Source organism: Megascapheus bottae, chromosome 4 (genome assembly GCF_031878675.1).
Source record: "Megascapheus bottae isolate mThoBot1 chromosome 4, mThoBot2.hap1, whole genome shotgun sequence".
Taxonomy (NCBI): domain Eukaryota; kingdom Metazoa; phylum Chordata; class Mammalia; order Rodentia; family Geomyidae; genus Megascapheus; species Megascapheus bottae.
In genome coordinates, this window is record NC_143512.1 from 60486892 (window position 1) to 60505175 (window position 18284).

The 18284-nt window shown below is 42.3% G+C and overlaps 1 protein-coding gene across 3 annotated transcripts in view; it reads right to left on the reverse strand.

Moving 5' to 3' along the window:
• Positions 1-9710, reverse strand: part of Nnt (nicotinamide nucleotide transhydrogenase) — a 101808-nt gene extending 92098 nt beyond the window's left edge. The window contains exons 1-2 of one of the 3 annotated variants that reach the window (XM_090331966.1): positions 9598-9710; positions 3195-3397 (exon numbers count right to left, since the gene is read on the reverse strand). In XM_090331966.1, the coding sequence (XP_090188092.1) occupies positions 3195-3345 (151 nt within the window). In that variant the 5' untranslated portion in view covers positions 3346-3397; positions 9598-9710. Of the gene's footprint in view, positions 1-3194; positions 3398-9105; positions 9231-9374; positions 9441-9597 lie in introns of those variants that run through there. The other 2 variants (XM_090331968.1, XM_090331967.1) reach the window with 2 other exon arrangements.
• Positions 9711-18284: the final 8574 nt, after the last annotated feature.

Below are 18284 nucleotides of genomic sequence, written 5' to 3' on the forward strand. Positions count from 1 at the left end.
GATGGTCTTAAATAAATGACTCTTGTGAAGAAGAGTCCAATACCACATACTTTGGGGGCCTGACACAACCCTAGTCCCTTACCTGATAACTAGCCACAGGCAATTCCTCAGAGAATTCCAAGTGTTATATCTATACTCTTAGCCAAAAGTGATTAAACAAGGCTACAGCAGCAGCTAGGTCAAAGACAATCATCTTTGACTAAGGAGACAACTTCTGTAGGAATGGTACTCAAGAATACGGCTTGAACTGGTGACTGACTAAAACTCAATGACATAATCAGTAGCTGACCAGTCAAATCATCAACTCAATCCATTCAAACCTCCTGAGGGGTCAGAAGGTGAGACTCAAAGAAAGAGACAAAAAAGTAGAGTTGAGTGGCACTGAAATGATAGATAAGCGAGACTATAAAGGAATCAACAGCAACTGCCAAGAGACACAACAGCACTAGCTAAAGAGAGAAGAGTCATAGCTATTAAATTGAGACTAGCATTCCATTTCTTCAGGAAGGACCTAAGGGGTATCATGGCTCCCCACCCTTCTACCTAACAAGCCATACAACAAGCCTGCATCACAAAATAAAACTTGATATGATTCAATTTCATGCAGCCCAAAATATCTTATAATATGCGCTTATATTTATAATATAGTTCTGAATGTACATAATAAAGGATGAATTAAGTTTTCAATACAGAATAATTTATTGAAACCTTAGAGAGGTTAAGTCAACCTAAAAGTACTTGAATTTGAGAAGAGAGTAGAAAGCTGGAAAATATTTACAGAGATGCACAAAATTAATTCACATATACTTATTTGGAGTCTCCTTATCTAACATCCTCAGATCTAAAGCACTATATACCAAAAGTGAAATACAGTACCAAAGATAACCAAAGTCATGTGAGAAGTATTTAGGAGTCAACTAAAATGGCTCCCACTGTTCAACTAGGATAATTCAAACATCAAATAGAATATTAATACTGGCAGTGGAGTAGAACATGTCCAAAGATGTTATAATCCAGGAGTTTGTGTTGATTCTCAAAAAAAAAAAAATAAGTACATATTTATTTTAAAGCTGCTTGGGCCAGTAATGAACTTCAGCCCTCTCATTTTCAGTCCCCCAAGTAGCTCATCATTTTTAAGTTTGGAAGACTATTCATGTATTCACTAAACTGCCAGGCATTTGAGTTCTTGTCTGCCTTAAAATAGAATTCACAGCCTCTTTCCTACTGCTCAGGTGACACTAGTGGCAGAGTATCTTTTCCTAATAGTACCCAGGTTTATCTCCAGATATTTTGTTTTAAATAACTCTGGAAAGTTAGGTCACAGTATGACAAAAATAAAAGCAAGTAACTATGTTAAGGACAAGAGAATTGTCCTTGTGAGTAAATTTATGAACGCCAATTTTAATAATGTTCCATTTTATGTATGTAAGACTTTTGGGTTTGATTTCTGATCATCATTACTATTATTTTTAATCTCTAAAAAATAAAGATTCTTTTATTTTCTAATATGACCAGTGTCATTACCACACTGAAAAGTATGGCATGCAATTCCTGTCAGTATTTATATTTTCTAGCTTGTTCTTTTTCTTTTTCCTTCTTTCTGTTTTCACTGTTCAAAGAATAACCCAACTGGCCCAAGACGTGGGAGGCACATATTACAGTTCATTATTCAAGGTCAGCGTAGACATAAACATTTGTAAGACTCCATCTGATTTAATGGCTGAGCAGTACCATGCACCTATCTCAACTACAAAGAAAACACAATGGGTGAATAAGATTGGGCACCACCTGTCATTCCCTGTAACTCAGGGAAGTACAAATAGCAGGATCACAGCCCTGGCCAGCCCCAGCAGAAAATGAGATCCTACCAACTCAAAAAGGAACTGAAAAAAATGGCTCAGAGTTAAGAGTGCTGGCCTAGCAAGCAAGAGACTCTAAGTCCATTCCCTAGTACTGGCAAAAAAGAAAAGCATATCCATCCTATCCTCCCCTGTGGAAGCCAAATGCCATTTTCAGCTGGGCATACAGCCCTCTAGAACAAAAGGCTAAATGTCTAAGGCTCCTGCACACGCAACCATATGCCTGGGATCTAGCCAGTGAGAGGCAGATAAAAATGTTCGGATGGTCTTTGCAAAGTCTGTGAGAGTCAATACAAACTCCTGGACTCTGTTTTAGCCTCTCCTCTTTCTGGCCTACATTCCAGAACAGAAGCATGAAAGGGCCCTATCTGGGAAGGCAAGGCCACTAGAAAACTCTACACTTACTCTGTATTGGGCTAGGACAGTAATAGTGAGTTCTGAAGGGAGGACTGACATATTACAACTTCAAGAAGATTATTCTTGCTGGGTATGAATGGCTCACTCCTGTAATCCCAGCTACTTAAGAAGCTGAGATTTGATGACCATGGTGCAATAGCCAAGCCAGGCATGAAAATCCATGACTCTTATCTCCATTTAACCACCAGAAAGTGATGCTGTGGCTCAAAGTGGTAGAGCACTAGCCTTGAGCTGAAAAGCTCAAGGACAGCACCCAGGCCTGAGTTCAAGCCCCATGACCAACAAAAATAAAAATAAAAAAGGTTATTCATTCTGAATGTCATGTGCAGGATAGATTTTATAGACTGTATAGACTATATAGAATGGGAGGAAAGGGAGGGAAAAAAAGACAATTTAGGAGACTGATATAGCAGTCCATTGGCAGATAATGATGATTTGTACCGAAAGGAGTTGAGTAGAGGGCAGATCACAGACAGGGCAGAGACAGCTCTGACCCACTCAAGGCATGTAGAACACTTAGTCTCACCTGAACAACTACAATGAATTTGCTATTTATTAAATTGGGAAACAATAGAAATCAATTGATAGTCTCAACTCCAAATTCCTGAGCAGAAATGAGCTATGTACAGTACACTTTCCTTATGAATCTAGGAACAAGGAAGTCTACGAGGAGAAATAGTAACTATGAGTAACTCCCAAGTACAGCTCAACTGCTTTATCTTTTTTCTTTTTCTATATTTTCCTTTCTATTAGAAATGACAATCAGGAAGTTGTACACATGAAAAATACAAGATAGACTGCACTTTTTTTAATGATCACATGCAAGCACCAGGCCATAAAATTGAATGGCTTTTTCTTTATCATCAAAAGAGCTATTAGCTCCTTCAATTTGAAGCAAACATTACAATAAGACTTTACCTGGCTTCCCAGGGGATTTACACCACAGTGCCTGATGTGTATGAAATGTTCTTATGAAGGTCTTCTTCCCAGGTAGAACCTTATAAGTTCCCAAATTGCTTAGCAGAGGACACGAGCAGCCCATCACCACTGTTTTCAATAAATTTGCCATATTGATATGAGCTCCCAAATTTCCAAACTCCAATGTCCTTCAAGGAAAATCTCTAAGAGGAAAGAAAGAAAATATTTAGATGCCAAGACTGCCATAATATGTTTCCCACATAGACCTGTGCTTACAGATGTGGTAAGCTGTGAGCAACTTGGAATATAGTTCTTACAAAGTATCCACATGTTTCTACTCTAACAAGGTACAATGGCACTAGCTTTTGTTCCTATTGAGGTTCCTGCACCTACCTCACTCACCCTCCTCTGGCAGATCCCCAAGGACACATGGAAGGCACTCTTACCATCGCCAAAATTTCTAATGTCCCCCTACCTCTCTCAGGTTTTCTTCAAGAATGGAAAGAAGCTTATGGGGTGGAAGTCCATCTATCAAACACATCTTGACAAACACATGTAGGTTCTGACAGTGGACATGTATGCACAGGGCCAAACAAAAATCCAGTAGACTCCATAAATACTCCTCCAGACTCCATGGGAAGAAGGATATTGCTCAGTTTTCATTTCAGAACTGTTGTCTCAGCTCCCCAAAGAAACTTCCTTAAAAATGTCAGAAGGAAGCATGCAAGCAGTGTTTAGTTATAAGATACCCTTTAATTCAACAAATATGTGCCTAGGGACAGGCTCCTAAACCTAAGGTGTATTTGCAGAATCTAACTGGACTAGGTCATCCACCTGGAGATAAGAAAAGCAGTAACATTATAAAATGGAGTGGTGCATGTTCAGAGTTCTTTGATAGATCAAAAAGGAGATCTCTTTTATCTACCCTTCAGCTCAAAAGGAAAAGGCATTTGAGACAGAATAAAACAACAACAACAAAAGCTAAGGAAAAGAAGCATGCAAGGTATACTATGTTCATGTATGCAATTAAATTAAGTCTGGGGGCTGGGAGTTTCGCCTAGTGGTAGAGTGCTTGCCTAGTATGCACGAAGCCCTGGTTTCCTCAGTACCACATACAGAGAAAAAGTGGTACTGTGGCTCAAATGGTAGAGCACTTAGAGCACTAGCCTTGAGAAATCTCAGTGCTCAGGCCCTATATTCAAGCCCCAGGACTGGCAAAAAAAAAAAAAGAGGCCAGGAGTTTGGCCTAGTGGTGAAGTGCTTGCCTAGCACACACCAAAACCGGGGTTCAATTCCTCAGTACCACGTACATAGAAAAAGCCGGAAGTGGTGCTGAGGTTCAAGTGGTAGAGCTCTAGCCTTGAAAAAGTCCAAGGACAGTGCTCAGGCCCTGAGCTCAAGCCCAGGGCTGGCCAAAAAAAGAGTCTGAAGGCTAGGCACTGTGGTTTATGCCTCTTACTCCTAGATACTCAGGAGGCTGATATCTGAGGCTCACAATTCAAAGCCAGCCCAGGCAAGACTGTCCATAGACTCTTATCTCCAATTAACCACCAGAAAAGTAGAGATAAACCTGTGCCTCAAAGTAACAGAGTGCTAGCCTTGAGCAAAAGAACTAAGAGACAGCACCCAAACCCTCAGTTCAAGTCCTAAGGCCAACAACAACTATATACATATATATATATATACATACATATACATATAAATATATATGAGTCTAATTAATCTCTTAGGTTTATGAACATGGGTTAGTCTTCCCATTGTAGCTCTAATTCATTCACAATCCTGTGATTATCCTCCTCACTCATTCACAGGTCACATGTAGGTTCATTCATGGCTAAGAATGGAGAGAAAATTAACTCAAAATTCAGTCACATGTTAACAAGGACAATCATACCTGTAATCACACGTACTTCAAAGTCAGAGATCGGGAAAATAAATTAAAAAAAAAAAAAAAGATCAGATTGTTCCATACCAACACAGGCAAAAAGTTAATGAGATTCCATCCCAACAATCAGACAGGAGTGCTGGTACATACCTGGATTCCTGGCTACTTGAGAGGCATAGTGGGAAGGGTCAAAGTCCAAAGTCAGTCTGGGTACAAAGCATGAGACCCTGTCAGAATAACCTAAAGCATTTAAGGGCTCTGAGTTCAAACACTCAAATTCAAAGAAAAAAATAGTTCAGTCAAACATTCCAAATGTTTATCAAAATCTATGCCAGTCTTGGGGTTTGAACTCCAGGCCTGAGTGCTGTCCCTGAGCACTTCATGCTCAAGGCCAGTGCTCCACTACTTTGAGTCACAGCCCCACTTCCAGTTTTCTAGTGATTAACTGGAGATAAGGTCTCACAGACTTTCATACCCAGGATGGCTTTTAATCACAAACCTCAGATCTTAGCCTCCTGAGTAGCTAGGATTACAGGTGTGAGCCACCAACACTGGACTAAATAACCTACTCTTTTTTTTTTTTCTTTTTTCTTTTTCCAGTCCTGGGCTTGGGCTCAGGGCCTGAACACTGTCCCTGGATTTTTCTCAAGGCTAGGGCTGTACCACTTGAGCCACAGCACCACTTCTGGCTTTTTGTGGTACCAAGGAGTCGAACCCCGGTCATGGTGCATGCTAGGCAAGCACTCTACCACTAAGCCAAACTCCCGGCCCCTAAATAACCTAATCTTATCCCAACCTCCCCACCTAGCTAGCTAGCTGTCTTTCCCTTCAAGGATCACTCCAGCACTCTAACAATCACAATTCTCACAGGGCTGACTAAGCATGCCCAGACTTCATCAGCAAATGAATGAAGCTGGCTCCGATAAAGCTTACTATTGTCCAAACTGCCCTGGCAGTTTGAGCTGAACCTCTCACACCTCAGGCTCTAGCAGAGGAAACCACCAACTTTTAGGTTCTAAAATTCTCATGTTCAGTGAACTTCTACAGTCCTTTAAAGCTGAAATCCTACTTCACGGCCTGAAGTCTGGAAAGTGGTAAATTGGTATTTAACAAATACTTGAGGTCTCAGACATGAAGAAGATCAAAAATTTCAGAAACTAATTTCTCAAAAAATAAATTAAAACTACAGTTCAAGTTGGAAATACACAGAGCAGGGACCAGCAGGTAATTTATTGGCAAGAGAGCATCTAAACCACCTTGTCACTGGCCAGTATATGTTTTCTCCATCTTAACAGTCACCCCTCTTTGCCTCTTTACTTCAAACGAGTCTTGTGTTTGATCAAGTTCTTCTATGATTTTGAAACAATATGAGCAATGTTTACAACTCAAAATTTACATGAATATGGTTGTTGAATGTAAGCTAGATGAACTATTATCTCTCCAGAATAGTGTGTGGGGTGGGCTGAGTGAGTGTGTGTTACTGGAGATAGAACACAGAGCCTCAAGCATGCTAGGCAAATATCCTACCTCTGTGTGTGTGTGTGTGTGTGTGTGTGTGTGTGTGTGTGTGTGTGTGTGTGTGTGTTACTGGAGATGGGCAAACATCCTACCACTGTGTGTGTGTGTGTGTGTGTGTTACTGGAGATGGAACCCAGAGCGGCAAGCATTCTAGGCAAGCATTCTACCACAGCGATGCATCTCCCCAGCTCTACCCTTACAGACATTAAAATCCTTGGGAGTAAGCATTGAATCTAGCAAAGGAAGACTACATGGAATTGAGGGTGAGCTCTGAACTGGAAGCCCCTTCTGCTGTTCACTACCTGTGTAACCTTAGCAAGTCACTTAATTTCTCTGTACTTAATTTCATCATCTTTAAAATGTGAATAATAATAGCATCTACTACAGATGGCTGCTTCTGAGAATTTTAAAACAAAATACTCTGGCCATAGAATTGTTGAGAAAATCTGGTTAGCTGTTGTCTTCACTTTCTAATGACCTGTAGCCCGGAGCTCTGTATAAAATAGAGAAGTCAGTATTTTTTGGACTTAAGTACTGGATAATCAACTAGTTATTCTAGTGCTTGGTTATCTATTAAACATTCTCCAAGCAGGTTCAGGAAATTTTTTTTTTTTTGCCAGTCCTGGGCTTGAGCTCAGGGCCTGAGCACTGTCCTTGGACTTTCTCAAAGCTAGAGCTCTACCACTTGAGCCTTAGCACCACTTCCAGCTTTTTTCTATGTATGTGGTACCGAGGAATCGAACCTGGGTCTTCATGCATGCTAGGCAAGCACTCTACCACTAGGCCAAACTCCCAGCCCCTGGAAATTTCTTTTATTTTATTTATTTTTTTTTTCCAGTCCTGGGCTTGAGCTCAGGGCCTGAGCACTGTCCTTGAACTTTCTCAAGGCTAGAGCTCTACCACTTGAGCCTCAGCACCACTTCCGGCTTTTTTCTATGTATGTGGTACCGAGGAATCGAACCCGGGTCTTCATGCATGCTAGGCAAGCACTTTAACCACTAGGCCAAACTCCCGGCCCCTGGAAATTTCTTTTGAAAATAAAATGTTTGCCTAAGCATGATGATCCATGCCTGGAACCCCAGATTCTATTCTGGAAGTGGAGATGGAAGGACTGCAATTAGAGGCTAGCCCTAACTAATGAAAAATTAGCTAAAGACCCAATCTGAAAAACAAACTAAAGGCAAAAAGATCAGGGGTATGGCTCAAATGGCAGAGGCTTGTTTGCTCCACCCCTAAAGTTCAATCTCCAGTAGAGCAAAAATAAAAAAAAGACAAATGAAATGTTTTTAAAGACCTGTAGAGCTAGTGGCTCAGGCCTATAATCCTAGCTACTCAGGAGATTGAGACCTGAGTCAGTTCAAAGCCAGCCCAAGCACAAAAATCTGTGAGACTCATCTCCAAGTAACCACCAGAAAACTAGAAGTTAAGTTGGATCAAAGTGGTAAAGCACCGGCTTGGACAGTTCAAGCTCCAAGATCAACAAAGAGGCCCCGTGGAAAACTCATACTATTAGCAAACGAAAACAGTCTTAGCAAGTCAGCTGATTGTGGGATAACTGTTACTTCAACTATTTTTTAAGGGCATGCTTTGCAAATAAAGGGGGTACAACAAAGAAGGGAGTATTTTAACTAAGAATATGTAGGCAAGTGAGCTCCACCCTCCCAAATAGCCTATCGGAAGCAGTGCCCAGCACATAGGACAAATAAAGGACATTTGCAAATATAAACAAGTCATGCTTTTAAAAGTTACATATACCAACAAGGACAAACCCAGTCGGGCAGGCAGCTGTGACCTAGCCCCAAGCCACCAAAGACATGGCCAGAGTCACAGGTGTTGCCTCTCTCTGGACAACCAAACGGCCATCCCAAGAACATGTGGTAGAAAGCTATTTATAACTTCTCTCTGCAACCCATTGGTCCAGGCTGGATAACACTCATTCCGACTCTTACGTCTGGACCAGCTCTGCCCTGACCCAGGCTCACCTCCTCGCTCGCCTTGGCGCACGGCTGGCACCCACCATTACCACCACCAGTCTGCCATGAAGTACACCCAAAACTTTTGCTAGCTGTCTCCCTGTGTCCCCAACCCGCAGTTACACTCTCCTCCAACTTCTTCCGTGAACAAATACAATTTGGGGACGTCCAGCTGCCATCTCTGTGAGGGCACTGCCCATCCCCCCTTTGAGGTCAAAGTGATCCCAAAGGACTTTTGTCACCTTCACCCCAGCTCCAAGATCTGCACCTGCACAGCCTCATTTTCTGCCTTCTGCTAGAGACCCCCAATCCACCTCCAACCCCTCAATACTACCCAGTAGACGTACTACTTCCCAGCCGAATCTCCCCTCTCCCGGGTGCACCCCATTTTCAGGGCCCGGAGGGCCCCACCCCACCCCCTTCTGCTCTTGACTTTGTGTGGCCCGAGGGGCCTGGGTAGTCAGGCGGGTCCGTGCGCCCCGTGCCCGGCTGCGTCCTGCGCGCCCCCGCCGCGCCAGCACCGCCACTCGCTCACCTGGGCGGAGGGCTGCGCACCCGGGCTGCGCGGGGATCGAGGGGACCGCCGTGCCGCGCCGCGCGGGCAAACCCAGGTCCCCGCGGCCAGCTCCTCCAACCCGGAAGAACAGCCCCGGGCCGGCGGCTCGGTGACGCCCACTCGATGGCTGCTGCGCCGCCCGCGCCCCGCTTCCCTCGCCCCCTCTCCAACTCGGGCCTTCCCCTGGCCAGGAGCCCTCAGCGCCCGCGCCCTTTCAGAAGAAGGAAGCGACAAGACGAAATGCCCACCCTCGGTGACGGCAAAGGCCCGCTACCCGCAGGGGGTGCCGCTGGTTGGCAGCCAGCGCGTCTTTGTCTGTGCCCGGAGCCTGGACCCCAGCCCCGCCTCCGCGCTTCCCTCCCCCTCGTCCTTGTCAATCAAACCCTACACCCTTACCGCCACGGGCAAGTTTTCAGGAATTCATTAGTCTTCCCTCTCCCCCCCTCATCCCACCCCCAGAGGGCCACTTACAAAGCCTGATTTCCTCTCTGGAGTCCCCCCAGAGCAAGCAGATGGAAAATGTAAGTCCACTGGGGGTGCCTGACTCTCCTCCAGCTCTCTAGGAAAAAAAATCTCAACTTCTGTAATAGGAGTGGACTAAAGGCAAAAGAGGAGGAGGAGGCGGAGAAAGGCGGGAATGGGGGCGTTGATTTTCCAGTCTAGCTTGGGGAGGTGGAGTTAAATTCCTCCGAAACGATGTCAAGGCCCCAAAATTAACACACATCTATTTGCCTTCTGCACCAGAGCCAGCCTGGAGCAAACTCTGTGCTCCTCCTCTATACCCAGCGTCTGGAAGAGGCCACGGTGGACTCTATTAACCTTCCTGACCTGCTGTTAGCTGTCTTCAGCAAAACTATTCAAGGGCTGAAAACCATAATGACCTCCTTGTTCTTTTCGCACAGTTCACTTACTTATTCTGCAGGTGTATTCTGGCTGAAAGCAGAGGGAATTACACATGGAAAAGAAAATGACGCACTCACCCAAAGCTGACAGTGTTACTTCTTTCCCCTTTATTCGTTCCACAGAAGGCAAAGCAGGCCTTGCCCGGGGTGGGGGGGAAGGGGGGACCTTACTTTGAAAAATGTCTCATGTGTTTAATCAGCATAAAAGAACATTTGGCAAATGGACTCCACCGTATGATAAAGTAAAACAAGTCCATGCTCTGGAAAAGCTTGCAGAAAGGAAAGATCTCGGCATCCTTTTTTAAATAATAGTGAAACTGGGCCCTAATGGCTCACACCTGTATTACTAGTTACTCAGGAGGCTGAGATCTGAGGATCATGATTCAAAGCCAGCCAGGGGAAGAAGGTCAGTGAGACTCTTATCTCCAGTAAGTCAAAAAAAAAAAATGGTGCTGTAACTCAAGTGGCAGAGTTCTAGCCTTGAGCAAAAAGCGTTTAGGGACTGCGCCCAGGTCCAGAGTTCAAGGCCTATGACCTGCAAAAAATAAAATAACAATGAATAAGTGCAGCTTTAGAGACAGGTCAGAGAACAGCAAGTATAATGAGCTGATGGATAAAAGGAATAAATTGTTCAGTGGTAGAGCATGCCCTTAGTTGGTCCTTAATACTGCAAAGTAATAACAACAATAAACTTGCTATAAAAACAACACATTTTGTGGAGGGTTAGAGTTGGTTCTTTTCTGAGCTTAAAAATGAATGGCTCCTTATGTGTCAGTGGCTCGGGCATGTAATCCTACTATCTCTGGGGACTGAAATTTGAGGATTGTGGTTCAAAGCCAGCCTAGGCAAGAAAGTCCAGCAGACTTGTTTTGGGGGCGAGGGATTGGTCATGGGGCTTGAACTCTGGGCCCGAAGAGACTTTTATCTCCAATTAACTATCAAAATGCTGGAAATGGTGCTGTGTCTAAAGTGGTAGAATGCTAGCTCTGGCAAAAGCTCAGTCAGAGAAAGTGCGAAGGTCCTGAGTTCAAGCCCCAGGACTAGAAAAAAAAAATTGTAGACTGTATCTGAGAAGATGTACTATTAAACATGAAAGTCCACAGGAACTTATTACCAAAATCTGGCATTTAATTAAAACCAGATCAGAGGGGGCCGGGAGTTTGGCCTAGTGGTTAAAGTGCCTGCCTAGCATGCACGAAGACCCGGGTTCGATTCCTTGGTACCACATACATAGAAAAAAAGCCGGAAGTGGTGCTGTGGCTCAAATGGTAGAGCTCTAGCCTTGAGAAAGTCCAAGGACAGTGCTCAAGCCCTGAGCTCAAGCCCAGGACTGGCAAAAAAAAAAAAAAAAACAAAAACCCAGATCAGAGAATAGGTAGTTTTGATGTCTTCTCATCATATCATGCTAAACCATTGCCCAGTTTATTGTTTCAAACTTCCCTTTTAAAAGTACAATCTATTATTAGTCAACTGAACAGCTGCAATGAGATAAGATCCATAAGAGAGTCAGTTATATCTAACAATATGCACTCTTGGCAGGTTTTATGACAAGGTCATTACAGCTGGAGATGTAGGTTCCAGAGTACAGCATTTACCTAAGCCTGTGTAAAACATTACTGATCTTAGCACCACTACTTGTGTCTAACTCCTTGTGTGGAAGACGGAGGGGGAGGAGCACAGGGAGATGAAAGGGAGAGAAAGTACCCTATACGGTAAAATGAAAGGAAGGTCCTGGCATTTGACCACAGGGCAGCAAAAAGATCAGTGAAGAGATTCAGCCAGAAAAGGAAACAGAACATGCCAGAGGCAAAAGACTTCTTGCTTGATATTTATATATTAAGTAATGGCACTCCTTTCTCTCCCCTGTCAATGTTGGACTCTGTCCATTGTCTGATTAATGAGTATTTCCAGCTATTACATTACCTGGCTGCTAGACAGCCAACATTTAGTTCAATTAGTTGAATTATGCAATTAGTAGAATTGCCCTGAATTTTCTCTAAAATTTTCAGCTCTTATATCTCAGTCTTTGTCCATTTTGTGTTCAGCTCCCTTATTTCTGACTCTTAGGCTTCCCTTTTTCCTTCTTCTCCTCCATCTAAGTAGTTTCTCAGGCCTGTCTTTATCCTTCTGCCTCAACTTTATGAGGAAACTATATTCCCAGGTAAAGGTTTCTGAGTTCCCACATCAAGGTGTCCCAAAACGATTGTCCCTAAAAATCTCAAGTATTTGACCTTAGTTAGGCCTCTGTACCAGCCTGCCAGTCTCCTATGACCTCTTCTCCAAATAAAAGCCGTTTATAGCAGTTGCTACAACTCCTTACTATGTTCCTCAAGGCTCCCTCCTTTTAGACCTCCATCTATCTACTCTTGGCAAAGACATTTGCTCTTTTCAACTGAGCATAGAAGATAATACACCTTATGGCCACGAGTTTGGCCTGGTGGTAGAGTGCTTGCTTAGCATGTACACAGACCCAGGTTTGATTTCTCTGTACTACATACGTAGAAAAAGCCAGAAGTGGTGTTGTGGCTCAAGTGGCAAAGCTTGAGAAAGCCTAAGGACAGTGCTCAGGCCCTGAGTTCAAAACCCAGGACTGGCAAAAAAAAAAAACAGCATCCACTTTATAAAGTTACTTTGAAGATTTAATTCTCAATCCTCCTAAAGTGCTTAATTGGAAAATAAGTGCCTAATATTAGTTAAAATTGTCATTCCTCTTCATACAAATTTAAGCAAATAATAAAATTACAATCAGAAGATTGCTTAGTGAAAATGCACTAGATTGCCAGGGGTGGCTGTTTATTGATGGCCTCGGGCAAGAAACACCCCATATAGGGACTGGATGCTTCTTGACACTCTCATACTTTCATTAGACTTCATTTTTTTACTGGCTTCTTTCCTATGTGAACAGACAAAAGGGCTTTTCTCTATCAACCCAGCCATTAAATCTGGTGCTTCCCTTTTCTGTCTCTATATGCTTTTCCTAAATAATCTCATTTCTTCTTTTGTCTAGCCATCAAATTTCTAACTCATACAACATTCCTCTGTCACCGAAACTTAACAGCCCAATGAACAATCCTACTTAGATGTTATGTATCATATTAGATGTCCAAAATGGAAATAGAGTTTCTGAGTCCTTGAACTTTCTTCCTTTTAGCATTCCCACTTTGGCTTGGTTACTGAGCCATAATCCTGGGGGTCATCTTTGTCTCTGACCTCTCACTAATGTCTCATACACACTTTGTCAGCTCCTCCTAGAATGTCCATTGAATTTGGTCCTTCTACTTCCACTGCCATGACCTCAATAACCACAGTAATTCCCCCCCCGGAGTTTCTCCAACAGCTATAAAACAGGCTTCTAGATTCCAGGCTAATAGTTGCAAGCCTCATGCAAATTTTCAATACTCATAATCAGCCACAGTAGCCATTTTTGCTGAGTAAACAAACAAGTGAATGAATGCACTCCTATCCTCATGGAGTTATAACCTAAGAATTCAACTTTAAACAACTAGCACTGGATGCTGGAGAGGTCTTAAGCCAGCATACTAGGCTACCTGAGAGGCTGATTGAGTGGTACCTTGATCCAGATGGGAGTTTCCAGTGCTAACTGGCTGGAGTTTCATAGCGGACCCAAGAGACCAGGAAAGGACAATAATTTACACAGATGAGACCCATGAGAACAAACACATCAGCTAATTATTCTTCTCTTAGTGATGCCTGTACTCATTTATAATGGTACTTAAGTTGCCATGATGATTTGAGTGTGGAAGAGTGAATTTAATTAGCTAAGAAAGAACTAGGAATGATGTGATAAGATAGAACAAGGTTTATTGTGTTTCTCCTCCCATCATTATGACACATACTGGATAGAAATAGTGTAAAGGAGGAAAGATTTATCGGCTCACAGTTTCAGAGGTTTCAGTCTATGATCAGCTGGTTCTACTGGTTTAGGCCCATGGCAAGGCAGAAACCTCATGGATGAAGGGCATAGTGGACTGAAGCTATTCACTTTAGGGCAGGCAGATAACAGTGAGGGTAAATAAGAGGGGTCAGGACAAGATGTAGTACCCAAGGACACACCCTCTCCTTCAGCAAGGCCCCTGCTTCTTACAGTTTCTAGAACCTTCCAAAACAGCATGCCCAGCTAGAGAGCCTATAGGAGACATTTCATATTCAAATAATATTCATTTATGTAGACAAGATTTATAACAACCCCTACTTACAAGTATAGATTTACATGAAGTTGTAATGAATGATAGATAAATCCAGTTCGCTCTTTATCTAGTATCCCCCAGTGGTACCATCTTGCCTAACTGTAATACAGTCTACCTACCTTTGTTGTACATGTACTTCTGGTCATATACATTTGAGATCTATGTTATGTTTTTATATGTGCAGGTCTGTGTGTATAGTAACACATTCTATAATAGAACAGCTCTATCACAAGGGTTAGTCACAATACCTAGCTTTTTAATAACCACATCTACTCCTCCAAACCCTGCCCTTTTGCCTAATTGATCCTTTTTATTTTTTTGGTGCTGGTCCTGGGGCTTGAACTCATGGCCTGGCTCTGCCCCTGAGCTTATTTTGCTCAAGGCTCTCTATGCCAGGTCCATTTCTGGATGTTGGTGGGATTTTTGTTTTGCTTTTGGTTCTCTTAGTGGAGATAAGGGTCTCACAGATTTCCCTGCTTGGGCTGGCTTTGAACCTCAATACTCAGACTTCAGCCTCCAGAGTAGCTATGATAACAGGCATGAGCCACCACCACCCTGCTTTTTTCTCTTTTAATTTTCAAGGCTATATAAATAGAATCATATAATTACTTTTTGAGAATGTCCTCTGTATCACTCAGATATATCAACGTTCTATCAGTCGTGTTTTCTTCAGCAGAGCTGAAGTCTGTGGTATAAATAAAAGTGCCACAGTTTATTCACTCATTGAAGGATATCTGGATTATTTCCACTTTGAGGCTATTATTAAAAATGCCACTATGAACATTTAGATTCAGGTTTTGTGTGGATATAAATCTTTTTTTTTTCCCCTCTGGGAGAAATGCCCAGGAATGTATTTGCTGGGTGTGTGTGTGTGTGTGTGTGTGTGTGTGTGTGTGTATGTGTGTGCGTTGCATGTGAAACAGTTTTCTAGAGGTCTACAACTTTATGCCTTCCTACCAATAAAATGTGAGTTTCTAGGGTTTTTTTTATATCCTTGAAAACATGCATTTGTTTGAGCTAAAATTTTTAAGCTATCTTGATAAGTAGATAGTGAAATGCAATAAATGTTTAATTTTAATTTAATGGCTAATTCTTGTAAGCATTTTTGGGCTTAAATATTCTATATTCTTTTCAGTGAAATATCTATTCTTGATTCTTTTTCCGATTCTTTTTCCCATTCATGTAGAATGTCTGTTATCTAACTGACTTGTTCTTTTGCAGTTGTCTTGAGCTCTTTAAACCTTCTAGATACATGTCTTCTGCTTGATAAGATTTACAAACATGCCCTATATACTTATGAAAAACATCTCATTAACTGCATTAGAAAGGCTGAATTGTCTGCTCCCATAAGGTCCAAAGATGAACTTAAAGTCAGCAAGTTCTGACTTCTTTACTGTCATTATACTGACAAACCAAGGAAAGGTAGGAGAGTATTGCAGTTGGTTACTGTTAAAAAGTACTGTACTAAGACAGATCTAAAGGTATATAGATGAAAACACATTCTCTTCCTTCAAGCTAGAATAGTGGAAGATACAGGTATTATAAAAACTGAATACTAACCAGGCACTCATAATTCATTCCTACAATCATAACTACTTGGGAGGCTAAGATCTGGAAAAATCAGATTCAAAGCCAGACTTAGTAAATAAGTCCAGGAGACTCCATTTCAACCTGAGAAGCTGCGTATAGTGGTGCATACCTGTCATCTCAGTTATGATTGAGGCCCTAGAACAGGCAGATTACAGTCCAGAAGTAAATTTGGGGCAAGAAGTTTCTCCAACATAACCACCTGCCCCCCTACACACACACACACACACACACACACACACACACACACACACACACACACACGCACACACACAGAAAGAGTGGGACGCATGGCTCAGCTAGTTCAGCTATAGAGCAAGTGCAAACTCAGCAAATGTTAGGTCCTAAGCTCAAAACCTAGCACTGTGTTAAAAACAAGCAAGCAGGCTTAGTGGTAGAGTGCTTGCCTATCATGCATAAAGACCCGGGTTTTATTCCTGAGTACCACATACGTAGAAAAAAGGCAGAAGTTGTGGTGTGGCTCAAGTGGTAGAGCTTGAGAAAGTCCAAGGTCAGGTGCTCAGGCCCTGAGCTCAAACCCAGGACTGGCAAAAACAAACAAACAAACAAACAACAACAAAAACAAACAAACAAAAAATCAAGCAAGCAAGAAAACCAAATACTAACAATATGGCATGCTAGGTACCAAGACAGAGTTTTCACAGAATTCAGCCATCACAAGAGAAAAGAATTTAAGATTAAGCAGTTTGAAGAAGCCTTCCTGGAGAATATTCTTCAAGTTTAGTTTAAGGAAACATACCTTTGTCATAATTCACGGCAGGTCCTTTTCTCATAGTACAATACATTCTCCAAATTCTCTAAATTTCATCCTTCTACACTTACACTTCTTCCACCACATAATAAGGAGTAAATGTGGAGAAGGGGCTTTCCTGATTTTTTTTCTGGGAATCCCCTATAATGTTAATCATTTTGTGTAATTGTGTGAGTGGTTGCTTACTGTTTTGCAATACCTAGACTCTGCCAATTAGTACTACAGTTCCCGGATGGATCTGAGTTCTTGTATTTTGGTGCCTTTTGTAGATATGAGACCTGCCTACTACAAAGGGCATCAAGATTTAATAAAATGATAAAGGCAAACAAAGTTCTTAAGACAGTAGCAAGCAGAAAATGCAGCATAAACCATTATTTTTATAATGCCAAATCATTTCATGTTATTCCTAAATTCTCCTTTCAGTCATAAGAATGGGCTACAGCCTGGAGATCAGGGAATACAAATTTGTAATCTCAGCACTCAGGAGGTTGAGGTAAAAGGATGGCAAGTTCCAGGACAACCCAGGCTATATAGGAAGACTCTAAAACAAAAGGGAGGGAGGAGGAAGCTCTGGGAAACTACATGATAGCAAATAAGGGAGAAAGCTAGTTCTCTGATTAACAAAAGGAGGCTAAAGATGCCTAGACATCAACCATGGATGCAGCATCATTTTACCTTCACATAGGAAAGTCCCAGGTGTTAGAAAAGGTGCTATACATCATCAAAGTTTTAAGAGGAGAGACTCAGTACTGGAGCACAGTCCTTAACATGCCCAAGGCCATGCGTTCAATCCCTTTCATCAGAAGCACACACAAAAAGTTAGTAGGAACCAAAAGACCTGGGAGAGAATTGGAACAGCTACTTTAGTGGAACATTTGTGATACACTATTTTCCTTCCTCCCCTGCCCCCCCAACAGTCCCAGGGCTTGAATCTAAAGCCTGAGCACTGCCCTTCAGCTGATTTTTTCCTCATGGCTAGCACTCTACCACCACTTGAGCCACAGTGCCACTTCTGGCTTTTTTTTTCTATTTATGTGGTACTGAGGAATCGAACCCAAAGTTTCTAGCATGCTAGGCAAACACTCTACCACTAACTCCCATTCCCAGCCACAATACTAAACTATTTTTAAGCATCCTTCATGGGGCTTGTTCTATGTAGTGAAGTAGACAAAAAATGGCTATCTTTTAAGTGTTTAGTAGTTCATACCTAGCCACTCAAAAGGCTGAAATCTGAGGATTGTTGTTCAAAGCCAGATTGGACAGGAAGTCTGAGAGACTCAATGACAACCCTGACTAAAAAACCTAAGAAAGCATCCTGGCCTTGAATTCAAGTCCTAGTAGTAGTGTGTGTGCACGCGCACAATCTCAAGCACACATAACCACAGGACTATCAAACCACATATGACAACGGATTTTAAAATGTTAAGCAACACCTTGCATCAATTTTAGATTGTAATCTTGCCTAATGTTAACATGATTAATTTATTCACGATTGTTCTAGTAACGCCATTTTTTTCTCATTTAGTTGAAGACATTAGGGTTTAACTAATAAGAAGTGATTAAGGGCTCGGAATTTACCCTGGCGGTAGGGTGCCTGCTTAGCATACATGAAGACCCGGATTCCTTGGTACCAGAGACATAGAATACGCTTGAAGTGGTGCTGTGGCTCAGGTGGTAGAACGCTAGCCT